The sequence below is a fragment of the Athene cunicularia genome (genome assembly GCF_003259725.1).
Source record: "Athene cunicularia isolate RWA chromosome 1 unlocalized genomic scaffold, athCun1 chr1_part2, whole genome shotgun sequence".
Taxonomy (NCBI): domain Eukaryota; kingdom Metazoa; phylum Chordata; class Aves; order Strigiformes; family Strigidae; genus Athene; species Athene cunicularia.
In genome coordinates this window covers 1,866,617-1,882,343 of record NW_020799092.1, presented here as the reverse complement: position 1 = coordinate 1,882,343, position 15,727 = coordinate 1,866,617, and the positions used below count along the sequence as shown (strand labels likewise).

The 15,727-nt window shown below is 45.6% G+C and overlaps 1 protein-coding gene across 1 annotated transcript in view; it reads left to right on the top strand.

Annotated features, from left to right (window-relative positions):
- Window positions 1-198: 198 nt before the first annotated feature.
- LOC113491089 (chromobox protein homolog 6-like) overlaps window positions 199-15,727 on the top strand; it is a 34,666-nt gene continuing 19,137 nt past the window's right edge. Inside the window, exons 1-3 of the mRNA XM_026867749.1 lie at window positions 199-1,035; window positions 1,278-1,321; window positions 5,307-5,372. Coding sequence (XP_026723550.1) covers window positions 967-1,035; window positions 1,278-1,321; window positions 5,307-5,372 — 179 coding nt within the window. The 5' untranslated portion in view covers window positions 199-966. The remainder of the gene's footprint in view (window positions 1,036-1,277; window positions 1,322-5,306; window positions 5,373-15,727) is intronic.

The following is a 15,727-nucleotide window of genomic DNA, read 5'->3' as shown; positions in this document are numbered from 1 at the left end:
CACACACACGCACACACACACCCCTGCCGTTTCGCACAAGCGCCGGGGCCGCCCTGCCTTCTGCCCTCCGGGGCACCGGCACCTGCCTGCGGAGCCGGCGGACGCGCGTGTTGGCGGGAGTTGCTCCTGAGGTGGGGGGGTTCTGGGGCAGCCTGGGGAGAAAGGGGGGGATGTCATTGATCGGGGTTGCAGCTTACGCGCGGTCAGTGCCGGCGCCACCAAACCGGGCAGCCCGAATCAAGAGACAGTTTGGAAGGATTCAGTGATTCGGTTTCCCCAGCCGTGGAAACGCTCGCCATCCCCATGGGGGTTTACGAGGTCTAACCCGTAAGCACGCAGCGTGTGGAGATCCTCTGGCGGAAAGTTCCTTATGGGGCACCGCTCTCAAGCACTGGGAGGCTGGTGAGCCCCCCGTGAGGAAAACGAAACCGGTTCTCCGGCTCAGGCGGGACCCAAGCGCTCTGCTTGCCGTGCTCTTGTGTAAACGTGTCTGCAGCTGCGGTAGTGGCACTTCGAGGGGGGGACATCCTGCACACATAAAGGCCTCTGCCATGCTTTGGGAAGTGCTTAACAAGCCCCTCAGTATAATATTAAAGATTTAAATAGCTGCTCATGGAGCTTGTGAACATGGTTTCCAATCACTACACTCTTTTTTGCCTTTTTTTTTTTTGTTGTTTAAATCTTGTACTTAGAGTGATTAAATAAACGGATATCTCTGAACTTCAGCTGTGAGCTGCTGTTTGCTTGGGTCAAAAGGTTGAGTGACTCTGATGGATGGAAGAGTGTTTGAGTAAAGTGTGTAGCAACTGGAAGGTAACATGCCAAAGAGATGCTTCATAGGTTCTGAAATACTGTATTTCCTCTCTCTTCTTAAAAACAATTCCAATTTTCTTAAAGACACTTGCTCCTGGCACACATCTCCCTCTTGCGTTTAGATATGCTGAATTCTTGTAGGATTGCCTGTTAATGCAGGAATGGTTGCAGTTTTTCTGTCTGGTTGGCTTTTGGGGTTCTGCCTGCAAGGCTTCTGCAAGGGTATGATCCCAAGCAGATGGTAGTTCAAGCATGCCTGAATACCCCTGTGTGCCCATTTTCTGGGGAAAATGGTATACCAAGTATAGTTGAATCAGGAGGTGACTTTGTTTTGAAAATAAACTGCTGGGAAATGAGCTTTTCAGTTGCAGAATTTAATCCTGTTGATTGGTTGCATCTCTTACTGTAGCTTGTATGTGGTTGTAGAGTTCACCTGTTTTTTTTCTTCCTTTTTCTATATTTAGGGTAAAGTAGAATACCTGGTGAAGTGGAAAGGATGGCCCCCAAAGTAAGTTGTGTTTTACTTGTCTTTTTCCTTAATATTTGGCAATAGCTTACACTGTATCTCTTCAACTGAGCATCTCATTCTTAACAGGTAATCTCTTGTGCCTCATTCCAATAAAGATAAACAAAACCAAGAAGCCACAAATCAAAACCAAATCTTACTTCCAGACTGGCAGCTGAGGGCTACAAACTCTGTGCCAGTCTGTTCTGACCTTTTTGCCACCACTGAAAGATTTCATTGAGTGCTTTCTAGATACCAGTGTTTTTAAAATCATTATGAGTTCAACTGGGAACTCTGATTCTTCTGAACTTGGAATGGCTACTGCTTTTCTGACTCAGCACCAAGAGGACCCCACTTTATTTTTAGAGCTATAAGCAGTCTTTTAAAATAGAAAACAAGTTGATGGTCTTGGCTTGTTGTCCCACTGCTTCCCCTCTGCAGTTCACAAATGGAAAGGGGCAATGTTTCAGATTTATTGATTGTAGCCAAATGCAGGTGATCTTTGTCCCTTTAAAATTACCTCCATCCTTCATTTCCTTGTCCTGAAACCTTCTGTTATTTTGAGTGTCTTTCCTCTTTTGCTTTGGTTACTATGTTGCAAAAAGGGAAAAAAAAATTTTCCAGCATTACTGTGCACTGATTACAGATACTTCTCATTAAAATGCAGCTGCTTCTGGAGAAGAGTGATTGCTCTTTGCCTAAATAGTCTGTAAAATGCTTTGAGATTAAAAGGATTAGGTAACTGGAGAATATTACTATATTGGCTAGCAGTCTAGTAGAAAAGCCTCCTGGACAAGCCATGTGGGGGGCCCTGTCTTTGCTTTTCTGTTTGTAACTGTCTGTGTGTGTACGCACACAATGTGCATGGGTACAACTACATTACACATGCCGTTGCTCTGTGTGTTGCTAAGCAAAAGGGGCTGCTTGTACACGTTCATCCTTGCAGTGGCAACGCAGGACCCACTAGGATGGTCCTGGTGTCCAAGAAGTTGAAATGTGTTCCTTCATGTCCAGTCCTTGTGCTTACAAGGGCATGTGTGAATATATGCAGCTTCCCCTCCCTGCTGGTGGTGAGAGAGTGACATTGTTCAGCTGGCAAAGGGTGACCTTGTGCACTTGTTGACAAGCACCAGTTGCCATATAGGGTGGGTCAGTTCTTGGACTGCTTCAACCTTCTGAGTAGCCAAGCCTAATTTAATTGCTGGTTGAGGTTGGGAAGTGCATTGGTAGTCTGTGAGGCACACCCCCCCCCCTTTTGGCCAGTAGACTGATGTTTATCCATTCTCTTTTCAACAAATGCATTGAGGTCCTTCTCTTGTAAAGTCACCTGCCAAGAAGGTGGGCTGAGACATGGCATAATGTTTCCTTGGAAAGAGCATCCCTTATTCTTATTGCTGCCTTTACTTGCCCTGCACCTTGGAACTCTGAGGGAGTCAGAAACTCTTTGGGGAGTTAAAAGCACACCCTTGTGCCCAGGGAGCGAGGGGACATCAAGGTTCCCTTCTTTTGATGCTGTCACATGTCCAAACACCTTCTCTCTTCCCCCAAACTCCAAATCTGAAGAGCACTGATATTCTTTTTTTCTACCCTCCATTTTAACATTTATACAGTGGTTTGAGTTGCTTAAAACCAAGATGCTTTGAGCATTGAAGTCCCTTACATGCTGCTAGCAGTCTCTGTTCCTTGTTTCTAAACATACATATGCCTGGGATGGCACACAACACCAGAAGCTGTCTGCATCTTTGTCTTCCAACATATTCAATTTCCTCATCCCACACTGTGTTTCACTTTTTTCCCCTCCCCAGCCTTGTTGCATTGCTCTTCGTAATCTCTGTACCAGTTATCCCATCATTTCTGTTGGAGGCTTCATGGAAGGGAATAAGGATAGGTCAATAGTTTGCTGCTTTCCCATATAATTGATATTTTATTGATTAATAAAAAATCTTGTTAATGCACTGCACCTCAAATTTCTGGATTATACTGCTGGAGTCAGGGAATGGAGGAGTTACAATCTGATTCTAGCTACAAGCTTGTTTACAACTTGGGTTGGAGTTAAGAGGGGAGGGAGAAGAGGAGGAGTAGAAGGAGGGCAAAGGAAGATCATATGATCTATGTTTTCCAGAGTGCTTGCTCTCTGCAATTCTGCTGCAGCCTGGGCTGCGTGTACCCATATATATAGCTCTGTGCGCATGTGCGTGACAAACTGAACCATGGGGTTTTTTATATGCAGTGTTTTGCCACTGCAGCGAAGCCAGAAAGTGATCTGCAGAGAAAAAGGGAACACCCATCAGTTGTTTGGTTTTTTTTTTAAAGCAAATCCCTTTTCTTCTCCTGCCCATGAAAAGCAATCCAATGTCTTTTTTCCCCCATTGTGTTATTATTTTTCTTAAATTTGTAGAATGAATGCCAGAATCCCTGCAGCTGGGAGGAAACCTTCCTCTGTTCAAACAGGATCTTGGCTTTGACAGCTCACAGTCAGGTTGCTGCAGGAGGCTTAAGCAACGGAGGGAAGGAGCAGGGGATCAGCTGGTTTTGAAGACTTGTCTGTTCTTAACTCTCTGATGTACAGTGCACTTCGGGATATCTGAATTTCATATTCTTGTTTCTCCCTTTTGTAAAAGAATTGTACTTTCATTTCTAGATCCATTTTCCAGGAATGCTCCTATATTTCAGTACCTTTCTTCTATCTAATGGAGAGATAAAATGGGAAAGCATTCCCAAACCACCTCCCCTGTGTACATATATGCATGTATCGCATGCCCTCATGTGCAGCCTGTACTTTGTCCAGAAATGTAAACATCCTAAAATGCTTCCCCCTTGTTTAAAGGCACTGATACAAATGCACCCTTGCCCACCTGCATGTGGCTCCTCTCTGGCCTTCCTCCCAGGGAGCTGGGAGGGGCTCTGCCTTCAGGCCCTGGACCTCACATTCCAGGAAAATTAATGTTATGAAGCGTCTGGGGTTTCAGACTTGCTTTCTTGCCTTTGAGTTTGTAGGGTAGAGACATGCCTTTTCTGGGCAAACATGACCCCTTAGAAGCAGACATCCCACGAGGACTACCTTGTGATCCTTTCACCTTCCACAGTGGGAGTTTTTGCCTGCTTCTCCCTGCTATTAAGTGAAGCTGTGCTCTTTGGGAACCTGTTTTGGCATTGCCTGCTGGGTGGGTTCAGTCCTTTCCTGTGCATCTGACTCCTTTCACAGTTGTCTGTCAATCGAGGAGGGAGATGGGGTAGTGAGTGACACTGTTCACAGGCTACATTCAGAGCATCGAGCTGATTTTTGAGTAGTTTTGATAGCCCTGACCACAGTGCAGAGGGGTTTGTCCTGTGCCAGTACAGAAATAGTGATGACCTCTGCTAGATAGAATTAACCTGCAGGGGGAGTCGAGCAAGAGGAGGAATAGTTGAGAAGTCGCCATCAACTTGCCTCAGGGCCCAGGTCTAAACATGTTTAGTTGAATGGCACCAGTGGAGAAAAATTAAACTCTTCTTAAATGAATACTTTTGGCTTCAGTGATTAGAGGTAATTAATAATGCAGGTGAGAAGGCACACTTACTCTTTGAGCACTCTAAATTAAGAGACCTATTTTTCAGAAAGCTGTATCAGATCACGTCTCAAGGTTCCATGGGGTCTGTTGGATTTGAGGGAGCGCTGCAGATGAGGCCTGTTTTAGGCATTGACTTAAAATCCAAGTGTCTTCACAGACTTTGCAAACAGCGTGGAGGGGGCCCTGGGGAGGAAAGTCTTCCCTGTTCTACAAAGAGCTGTTTGATGCTTGGCCCTGCCTGTTTTGGGAAGCGGAGTGTCTGCAGGAAGTCTGGGAGGCAATGGCTGGGATTCCTCAGAGCTCTCACAATGTTGTGGCAGGCCCCACCGACCCTTGTGAAGACAGTATCCAGGGCCACAGCACATGGGTAATAGGCCTGCAGAGAGAACATTTCATTTAAGTATTGTTTACTTTATATTCCTTATGTTTTTCTTCAGATACAGCACATGGGAGCCAGAGGATCATATCTTGGACCCTCGCCTGGTAGTGGCTTATGAAGAAAAGTAAGGATGCATGTTCTTTCTCTCTCTGGACACAGGAAAAGGAGATAGTGTCTTTATTTCACAGTGTGCATAAAGTGCCCTTGTCCCTACTCCAATCAAAGATGAGATGTGTAGCAATGAATCCTGCTTGATCTCTCTATCCTGGTGTTGGCTGAGGTGGGCAAGACAGGGTTAAAGCAGCTTTGATTGGCACTGTTCAGGAAATGAGGCCAAGAACAAGCAGCATTGAGCCAAAGAGCAATCATTCTCAGGTTTTAATCAGGTCCAGGGCTGGACTGGAGTCATGTAAGGTGATAAGTTTCACTAACCTATCCTTGAGCAGCTAAGTCAGAGAAATGCCCTTATTGCAAGGCTTTCACTCCTACAAGAAGCAATTCTGGGATGTTCTCCAAGCCCATGCTGGTCACCATTGGGTTTTAATGAAGGAAATGAGGGAGCTGTACTGTGAAAGGTAGAAGTTCCAACTTGGCTTTGTGCTGTGGTATTTAGTACTCGGTTTGATTTGTGTTCCTCTTTCACAGGGAAGAGAGAGACCGTGCATCGGGGTACAGGAAAAGAGGCCCCAAACCAAAGCGCCTCCTACTGCAGGTAGCCTCTTGCTCTTCTATTTCGAACTCGTTAGCTACTGCACTGCTCCTCTGCTCACAGAGGTGGAAACTGTCCATTTGCTATTGCATGGACAAAATTGGAGGCAACAAGCTAACACAACAACATAAAATCAGTGGGTAGGCAGACAGTTTTAACCTGTTAGCTGAAGAGCCAGCTAACTTATCTTTAAAAAAGGAAAACAAAACAAAAAAACCCCAACCAACAACAGCTCTTGCTCTCTGAACTAGGATTTTATCAACTTTGGGCTTGTGTGGTTGCAGGTTACCTGGTTGGCATGGTTTCTTAATTGCATGTTGTGCTTGGACTTCCCATCATGTTAAAGGTAACCACTGTTTGGAAGTGAGGTTCCAGCACACTTTAACTGTTGCCAAGCAAAGCAGCCAATCCTAGAAAGCACATATTAGGAAGATCTTAGATGGCAGTTGAAGAGGTCAGAGAAACAGTGTTGTAGAGCAGCACAACTTATCTTAGCTCATCTAGATGTGCAGGGACCGAACAAAGAATAGTTTCCTGACTCCAGGTGGGAGGCCTGGCTATATTATCAGATTTCTGTTCTGACCCTTGCTGCGTTGATGTCTTGGCAGCGGCTGTATGGCATGGACTTGAGGAGCGCCCACAAGGGAAAGGAGAAGCTCTGTTTCTCTCTTGCACGGAGGTTTGGAGGAGGAGACAGCAGCCTGCCAGGGAGTAAGCCAGGTCAGGCAGAGTTCTCAGAGAAAACTGGAGGAGCAGTCCTGCCATTCTCTCTCCGAAAGCAACGCAAAAACCAGAAGTACCTGCGACTATCAAGGAAGAAGTTCCCCCGCATGGCAAGCCTGGAGAGCCGAAACTGCAGACATGAGTTCTTCTTGAATGATGCAGTTGGCCTAGAGGCCAGGCAGGGCCCTGAGGACTGGGAGGCCATGCAGCACACCAGCAAAGAAGGTAAGACCAGACACCCCTTGGTTGTGAAGTTCTGGGGCATGCAAAGGATGCTCTGCTGTTTCCTCCTTGCTTGCCTCATCCTGAGATTGTGGTTTAGGTCAGGTCCTCAGAGCAGCTCTCTATGTCTCACATCATGGCCCTTTTGTCTGGAAGTTCCTTTCTTGTTTGGATAATAGCACTGATGTATCTGCTTTTCTGGTGCTGCTGCCTCTTTCTAGTCATATCAGTGACACCCCTCCCAGTGTTAGAAAACATGAGGAAGATACTGCAAGTTACTCCCCTTTTACAGTTTCCTCACAGCAGAGGTGACGTGCAGGTGTGATAGTGATGAACTCTGCCACAGTCCACATATCCACACATGCTCAGCCTGCTCCCCTGCCCAAAGGGGCTTGGCTGGCAGTGGACAAGTTTGGACACCAGCACTCCCCTCACAGTGTTGCTCTGAGGAGCATACAGGAATACTGTTAGGAACCCATTATGCGTTCCTCTTCCCCCTCCTTCCCTTTCCACACCCCATGTCCTCCAGAGTCTCTTGCTATAGAGCTATGTGAGAGGGGGATGAGGGAGATGAAGTAAGGATGGTAACTCCTGCATGATCCCACTGAGTAGGTAGTGTGAGTGTAGGCAAGGGAGATGTCCAAGCACATTTGGCATTTTGGGGAGTGATACTAGCATCTTGTGCAGGAGGGCTGTGGGATGTGTGCATTGCTCTGAGTTACCAGGGAAACTCTATCCCTGCATTATTAGAGCTTCTGAAGGCGTAGCTTTCCTGAGGAGTGGAAAACTGGGGCTTGTGCTGCTTGTAGTAGCTAAAGGAATCCTGTTACTCCTTGTTAGGAGTAGCTGTTAGCCAGGCTGGATTAGGAAAGATTTTGGGGAGATGCCTGTGTTCTGGGAATCAACACTATCCCCTCCTTTCTGACAGGGATTCAAACAGTGCCCAAAATCCAGGGAGGCAGCAATGAGGGTAGCACAGAGGAACCCAGTGTTGCGTCCTGGCAATGTGCAAATGTGCGGAGCTGTTCCCCACCCCGCACCCCCCCCAGCCCTCGAAGCTCTGGGCTCTAAAGCAGTTGGGGATTGTAAGAGTGAATTGGCACTACAGAAATGTAAAATTGGTTTTGTTCTCCCCTTGATGCATGGACTGCATGAAATTCCAGTTATTGTTGGAGGGAGGATGCGGGGGCTTGGACTCTTTCTGAGGTGAAAGTAGGCACTCCAGGTATTTCAGACAAAGGCCAGAAAATACACCTTAAGGTGCCCTCGTTCCTTACCCAGGTTAGGACAACAAGGTGTATAGTACCACTACAGTGGCAGGGACAGGGTATGTTTTTCTTCCTCTCTATTTTTGTGGCTGTCTCTGGGGGCTGGGGGGAAGTGAGTCTTTGGGTGGCAAAGGGAATGATAATTATTCTTACAGTGAGAAAGTGCAGGAATGCTTGGGTTTCTTGTATGGAGCTGTCTGAGAGCAAAAGAAGGATATGAGAAAGGAGAACAGCCTCTCCATGAAGAAGTATTAATGGATATTTGAGAGAATCACACCCAGGCTGCATTGCAGGTACAGTACAAGGAAGACCCTCCATTTTGGGTCCCTTTGACTCCCATAGGAGTATGTGAAGAGCATGTACAAGGGTTGGTGAATTTTTCCTTTTCAGCAGGGTAGGACATTTACAAGCAGGTGAGCTCACACCTGGATAAGTGTGCTTTCCTGACAGCCAAACTAGGGACTGAGATGGGGTGAGAGGTATTGGGGAACTGTGGATAGTTAGATGAGCTGGATGGTGTTACAGACAGTCTTTTGACCTCTTTGTAGGCTACTCTGGTGCTGGTGTATGTCTGGACACCTTTGCTAGTCTTTTCCTATTATATCATGCAGTGATCCTCCATTTTCCCTTAGCCTCTGAGGAGAGGGCTTGCCCATGGTCTTTCTTGCCTTGTATGTGCAGACTCAGCACAGGCTGATCTCACCCACCATTTGTCAGAAAGGAGGCCTCTTTTCCATCCTTCCCTTCCCTCTCTTCTTCCTTTCTTCTCCTTCACCCTCTCTCTCTCTCTCTCTCTCTCTCTCTCTCACTAACATGCTCTTATCTGCCTCTCCTGCAGCAGATGTGGATGGCAGCCTCCCTTGGATTCCCACTGTGCCCCCCAGCGAAGTGACAGTGACAGACATCACAGCAAACTCCATTACCGTCACTTTCAGAGAAGCACAAGTGGCTGAGGGCTTCTTCCGAGACCGGAGTGCGCAGTTCTGAATCTCTGTTTTCAGTGCTCCCCAAAACTAGTGCTTTTAGGGTGGGGCTAGGGAAAGGTTATTTTATCCCTTAAGAAGAAAAAAAAAAATCCAGAATGTCTCCTCTTAAAATGTTTACAGAGACCTTAATTTTTTTTTTCCCCCTCTTCTCCTTTTTCCCCTTTCAGATACGCAAAAAAGGGCAGTGTAGGGGGTGTGTATTTGTCATTGTTTTGTCCATCTGAAAAACTGACAGCCCTTTCCCTGGCAAAGACTCACCTCCTAGATGTGAAAGCAGCAAGCTGAACAATTCACCTTTTATCCTGTTAAGTGGTGGCAGCTGCATTTGTGGGGAGAGGGCATGTGGAGGTGGAAAGAGAGCTGGATCTCTAGCCTGTCACCTTGTTCTGCAATTGATATCCCTTGGATAAAGATACTTCTCTGTGCATTGCTCTTCCCACCTTCCTCCTCCCTCTCTTCCTGCAGCACGGAGAGGCGATGGATCCTACCTGTGTAGATAACTCCAGCCTGTTAAGACTTCCTCTCCAGTGCTGTCAGGACTTCAGAACCGTATTTGCCTGTCTGTGGTAAGTCAGACTTTGCAGCATGAGTCTGTATAGACAGCAGAGGTTTCTCCCTTTGATTGTTGATCATGCAGAAAGACTAAAATGCATCTCTGAATGGCAACATAAATTCAATTTGCCCTCATTAAAAGCTCAGAAACCCAGCACAGTCGAGACATACCATTCTGTATATGCTAAACAGGATTTCCAGGCTCAGCTCTGCTGAGGAATGTGTTATGGAAAGTGGGGTGTCTTTACCCTTTGCCAAATTCAGTATTAATAACAAATGCTGCCCTGAATCTGTTGTAATAACTTGATTGAAAATTTACTCCTGTCTCCTGGGAGGAGGGGCTAATAGGACAACTGAAGCGTTGCCTGGCACTGCAAAGATATCCAAGATATTGGCACAGGCCCAGGACACAGGAATTGGACAGAACTGAGCTAGAAATGGACCTTGATAGGCAGCAAATTCTGTTCTTGGATCTCCCCATTGAGAGATCCAAGGTAAACAACATGTGGGGAAGGCATGTATTGGATTTGAAGAGGGGAAAAATTTTCTTAATTCTTAGCAATGAGAATTCTTGGATTGTACTGCCTGAGTAATATTCTTCTGTGACTCCAGTCTCCTCACAGTATCTGTGATCCTGTACTACTTTACTGATGGGAACTTCCCCTTGGAAGGCTTAAAAATCTTTGCCAAGGAAAGCGGTCTGCATTTCAATAGACCCTGCCTGATCTTGCACTTAAAAATGCCTTGTTCTGGACTGCCTGTGACACTTTGAAGTTTTCTGAAGAATTGCTGTATTTTGAGTTGGTAATTTAGCATAGCATCTGTTCTTGCACACGCATGTTCTCTTACTTTTTTTTTTTTTAAAAGCAAATTTTATTTAAATAAATTTTAAAATATAGACCTTTTCCTATGGAAAGCAAGAAAAGTAAGCTAGAGTCTAAGGTGGGGACTGCAGGACAGAGTGCTCCAGGGTGACATTGGCTACTGTCATGATTACTGTCCTCAAATCCTTTGTTTCCTCTCACCACTACACCTGAAGCATCTCTAATCTGCTGTATTTATTCTAAAAGAAGTTAAGAGCCTTCTGAGCTCTGAGGTAAGACACCTGTTAAAATCCTCAATGTGTTTATTTGAAGGGCTTGGCTGCTGGCCTGCAGAATTTTGGAGCTCTGGGGCTTCTTGTCCTCCAAACACCTACTTTTTGCAAAGTGCTTGGACTGCCCCCTGTTTTTATTAAAAGCAGGTTTTACCTCAAATAGGATATGGTAGCTCAGTGTAGACTTAGGATTTTCCCTTCCATCTCAGAGCTGTTTGAGCAGATGTGTCTTCGACTGTGTCACAGCAGTTTCAGCAACACTGGGAAAATCATCAGTTTCTGGACAAACCTTTTGTCTCTCAAAGAAGTGACGTGGGAGTTTTATTATGGAGAAATCTGAGAAGGTGAGAAGTGGAAGCTGGGGGGGGAGCGGGGGCTGGGGGAGGCGGAATTATGTGGTGGGAGGAAGAGTGAGTGGGAAAGAAGCTTGCAGTAGCTACCAAGGGCAAATTGATGAGGTAAGCATACAAGCTCAGGATGTTTGTCGAACGTGGGTGTCCAGAGTGAGGCTTCTGTATTTGGAGTTGCACCCTCATTTGCAGGATGTGGGGTCAGACAGTGTTGTCGTTGTCACCCACGTGCCCCCTCTTCAAGACACCTGCCAAATGTGCTGAATAGCTGCATCTCTCTCTTCTTGTGACCAGTGGACACACCGCATGGCTGAGTCCACTCTTGAGGGTTTAGCAGATCAAGTAGTCAGGTTGCAGAAGCATAACATTTTAGCTTACTTCTTTTTAAAAAGTCTTGAACTTCAGCTCATCCTGCTAAATCTTCATGGCATTTATAGGATTCTTTATGCTAATACAGGTACTGCTGCCTTTGTCCTGTCTTAGTGTACAAATACACCAAAAACTTTCCTATTTACTAAGGTTCCTGGCTTTGGCTGACATAGGAAGCAATGCCAATCCTGTGTCAGGAAAGAACTTGTCCTAATAAACTGGATTTCCATCCTCTGCTTTTCTCTCCACTCACCAGCTGAGACTTAGCCATGTTTTGTTTTGGCGTTTCTCTTTAAACATTTTTTTTCTTCCTCTTACAGTGCAGTTTTGAAAGACCTGTGGTGGTCTTTCAAAGAGGATCCACCCACAGCTTTAGATCTTAATCATTTTTTGGATCAAGCTAGCTTGAGTTGTTCTGGTGACTAATCATCTCGCTACATGAAGCTTGAACAAAGTACCTGGCTACCATGCTGCTTTGTGTACAGGTCAATGAGGAGTTAACCCTTATTGGGTTAAGCGTGGGTTTGATTTGTGTGGGGGGGGAGGAGTTTGTGGTAGGAAACTAAGCAGTTACTGTGTTGGGGTGGACTCTTTTTTTTTTTTTTTTGACATTAATGAATTTTTGCTTATCTTGAAGATCTTTTTGAGAAGATTTTTCTCTTGATCTTTTTAAAATGTGGCTCTATTCCATACTGTCTGGTGACATATCATTGTAAACTTCCTTGGTAGAGCTGGTCTTCAGGAACTTTAAAATTAGCTTTATTCCACTTCTGCAGGTGTAGAGGTGTATGGGGTTTTACTTGTGAAGGCAAGAGAGGTTGTCTGGGTTTACTTGTCTCTTCTTTTCAATACCATCTACCTGCCAGTTCAACCCAAAATCTGAAAATTGTTTTGGGACCTCTTGGGCTAATATACTGTGAAAATCAGATGCTGTGCTTGGAGCTTTGTTAAGCATTCCATTTGATTAGAAGAGCCAGAATAGCATCCAGCTGAAGCTGAGTTTAATAATTCTATTTGAAGCACAAGCTGAGAATAGAAACAGGCTAACTCTCCCATACCTCTTTTGGCTCCATGGCTATAAACAAGAAAAACTTCAGCCAGTGGAAATTACTGAACTGTATGCAAGAAACAAACTTCTCAAAAGAAGAGCTGTTCTGATACTCATTCTTAGAACTATTTCCATGTGAGAATTTACCAGTCACGTTTGGGGGACAGAAGTTTTTGTCATAGGTCTTTTCACAGTGAACTCGCTGTATATATGACAGAACTGAGGGCCTTCATGAGAATGGAAAACCTTTATTGTTAACACAAAAAAAAAAAAAAAAAAAAAAAAAAAGGAAAGAACTGCCTCTGTTTCTGGATGGTTATAAACTAGATGTTACTGCTCTGATATGTAACTGATGCCTTGGAACAGCAAGTTTTAACATATAAGCAGTGGCATTGTACCTCCTGCATGCTCCTTATTGTCTTGCATTTGCCTGGGGGCCCTTCTGCTTGTGAAGTGAGACCAAGGTGGTTTTTTGTTGGTTTTATTTCCCTTTTTCCATCAAGTCCAGGATATTACTGTGAGAACACCCAAAGGCACTTCCATTTGCCAAAATAAGCCCAAATTTGTTAGTGAATTGACCCTTGCTTGTGTTGGAGCCTCAGAAAAAAAGAAGCTTACTGAGAAATGAATGGCTCTTTTTTTGTTGTTGTTAGTGTTGTGAAACTGTCCAGAATTGTTGTTCTGGTGTTTTGTGACTGAATGTATAAAATTGTTTGTTCACCTCACAGGGGGCCCTTGGCCCCAGTACCATTTCCTGCTGTATGCCAGCTAGTGCTGTTTGATGGTTTCACTGGAATAGAGAAGGGAAGCTTTGCATGGGTCAGAAAATAGGCAGGGTAGCTCATGCAAGACCTTTGGTGGTAGCCCCAACAGAGTCCGGGGTGCAGAAGACAGCAGTGAGGGCTGTCAGCCACATCCATGTGTTTGAGCAAAGCTAAATCTACCACCACCTCTCCGTCCGGTCCTCTCAAGCATTAAGTTTGTGCTTTCTGAAGTAGGGAAAGTGCAAAAGCCTCCTTTTCTAAAGCTAATTGGTATCTACCAGTCTTCTGTTCCTCCCTTGCCTACCTGCAGCCTAGAAAGGCAGTGGGCCATCTAGGAAAATGGTAGGGGCAGCTGTTTGTCAGGGAGGGAGTTGCCTCAGAGTTGCTCTTGCTAGGCAGTTGAGGACAGGCCTTTGGGTGAGCTAGCAGCTGAGAGAGAAGGCATGTTAAAAGTGGAAAGAACTTGCAGTGAAGCTGATCTTTTGCATCAGTGGGTGGATGCCCCTCAGAGTTCTGAGTGGGCCCCATGAAAAGGAGATGGTCAGGGCTGTGTTTGTGTATCTCTTTTACCATTTGGGAAAGCAAGGGAGATGTGTATGATAACAGCTTGCAAAGGTTATCTTCTACATGGGAATGTATAGCAATGGCACACCCAGGTAAAGGGAACACATAATTTTTGCCAGCTTGTTTTGAGACAATAGCTTGTGATCAAGAGACCATGTTGTCCTCTGCCTGCTGAACTTACTGTCCTCGCAGAGAAGGTATGAACCTTCCGGGTGTCAAACCACCTGGGTTCCACCCAAGCAGCTGGTCAAGATAGGAAGGCCTACAAAACAGCCCAAGGACAACTGGGAGGAGAAAGAAACAATGGCTTGAAATTGAATGCAAACCTTTCACATCCTTTCCTGTAACAGGTACTTCCTGGAGTAATGACCCCTTCTCTTCTACCTCTCTTCCCCTTGCACCCTTTATTTCTTAAAGTACAGTGGTTTAGCAGGGAGCGGTTGGCAGATGATCCCTAGTTAACTGGGAGTTGTAGAGAGGAGCAGAGCTCAGTAGGAGCATGTAATGGCTGACGGGGGAGAGATATTGCTGCCAAGTTGGGATGGGGTAGAAGCTTTGCTGCTGAGATTGCAGCACAGCCCACAGCAGATGGAAACAAAGATGCTAGGGGTTCTTGTCCAAGGATGCCAGTCCGATGTTGAAAGGGAGAGCTCATAAGATCGTTCAAAACCCCTATCACAGCCTATCTCATTACTGGGGTAGCAGAGTTTTGACTGGAAGGGGGATTTTGGAGGAGGAGGAGGTGGAAAGCCTTTTTTATTATTATTTTTTAACCAGAAAATGTAGAGTCAGCACAAAAAAGCTTTTTGAAAATCTGTCGAAATGTTAAGCAGCTTTTTTTTGTACTTTTAAATCTGAAGTATGTTTTGAAGCACTTTGGAATGCAAAGCTCTAGGAGTGCTAAGTACTCCTTACCGTCTGTCTAAAAGTGGCATTTGAAAAGCAAAAGATGAATCTGTTTCAGGCTGCTGGCTGCTCCTTATCATTTTTCCAGAGCTGCCACCCAGACCTTTGCTTCCCTCCCATGGCTGAAGGGAGAGTGTGCTCCACCGTGCCAAGTAAAGGAGGGCTCCCTAAGGGAAGAGAGGAGACCTGCAAAGTCCCTCACTCATCCTCGGGGTGCAGGTTTTGCTTCCTTCTTCCCCACCTCCTTTGTCTGAGGAAAGGGAAAAATGAAGTTGAGTTTCAGTTTGGGTGGTCCTGGTCCGGAACTACGACCACTTCTTCCAGCCCTGGAGACATCTTTATAGAGTTTCCTGTCTGAAAAACTGCACCTTATTAGCTTAGTTGAGGAACGGGGAGTTGCCTGTCCTTCTGCAGGGAGTAGGGAGGAAAGGAGGATGAACCAGGAGCTGTATTCAGTAGCTGCTGGATTTTTCCAGAGGCTGTTTCCTCACATCATCTCCAACAGAACAGCGACAAAAGAATTAAAATTGTTTAGATGAAGCTTTTGTTCTGTGTATCTCAACAACCTTTTGAGCAGGCTAAGATGAATCTTTTCACCTAGCCAGCTCTACAGCTGGGGGAACCCCAGTTCTCTCGCTGAGTTTTCAGCACCAACCTTTTCCCTTAGCATCTGCACATCGTTTGGACTTTTGCACACTGACTCATCTAATTTGGTATGCTTCCTTTCTGTTGGGGGGGCGAAAATGGGGGATGGGGTCAGTTAGAGGGGAGGGTCCCCGATTATTTTTGTTCTTGTCTCCTCTGTTGTTGCCGTTGTTCCTGTCAGCACGCTAGAGCATCTGAGTCTTTGCACACACAGAAAGCTTCCTTTTGCACAGAATGAGCTTCTGGCTTTTGTACAGACTAATTGAATGTAGGGGGG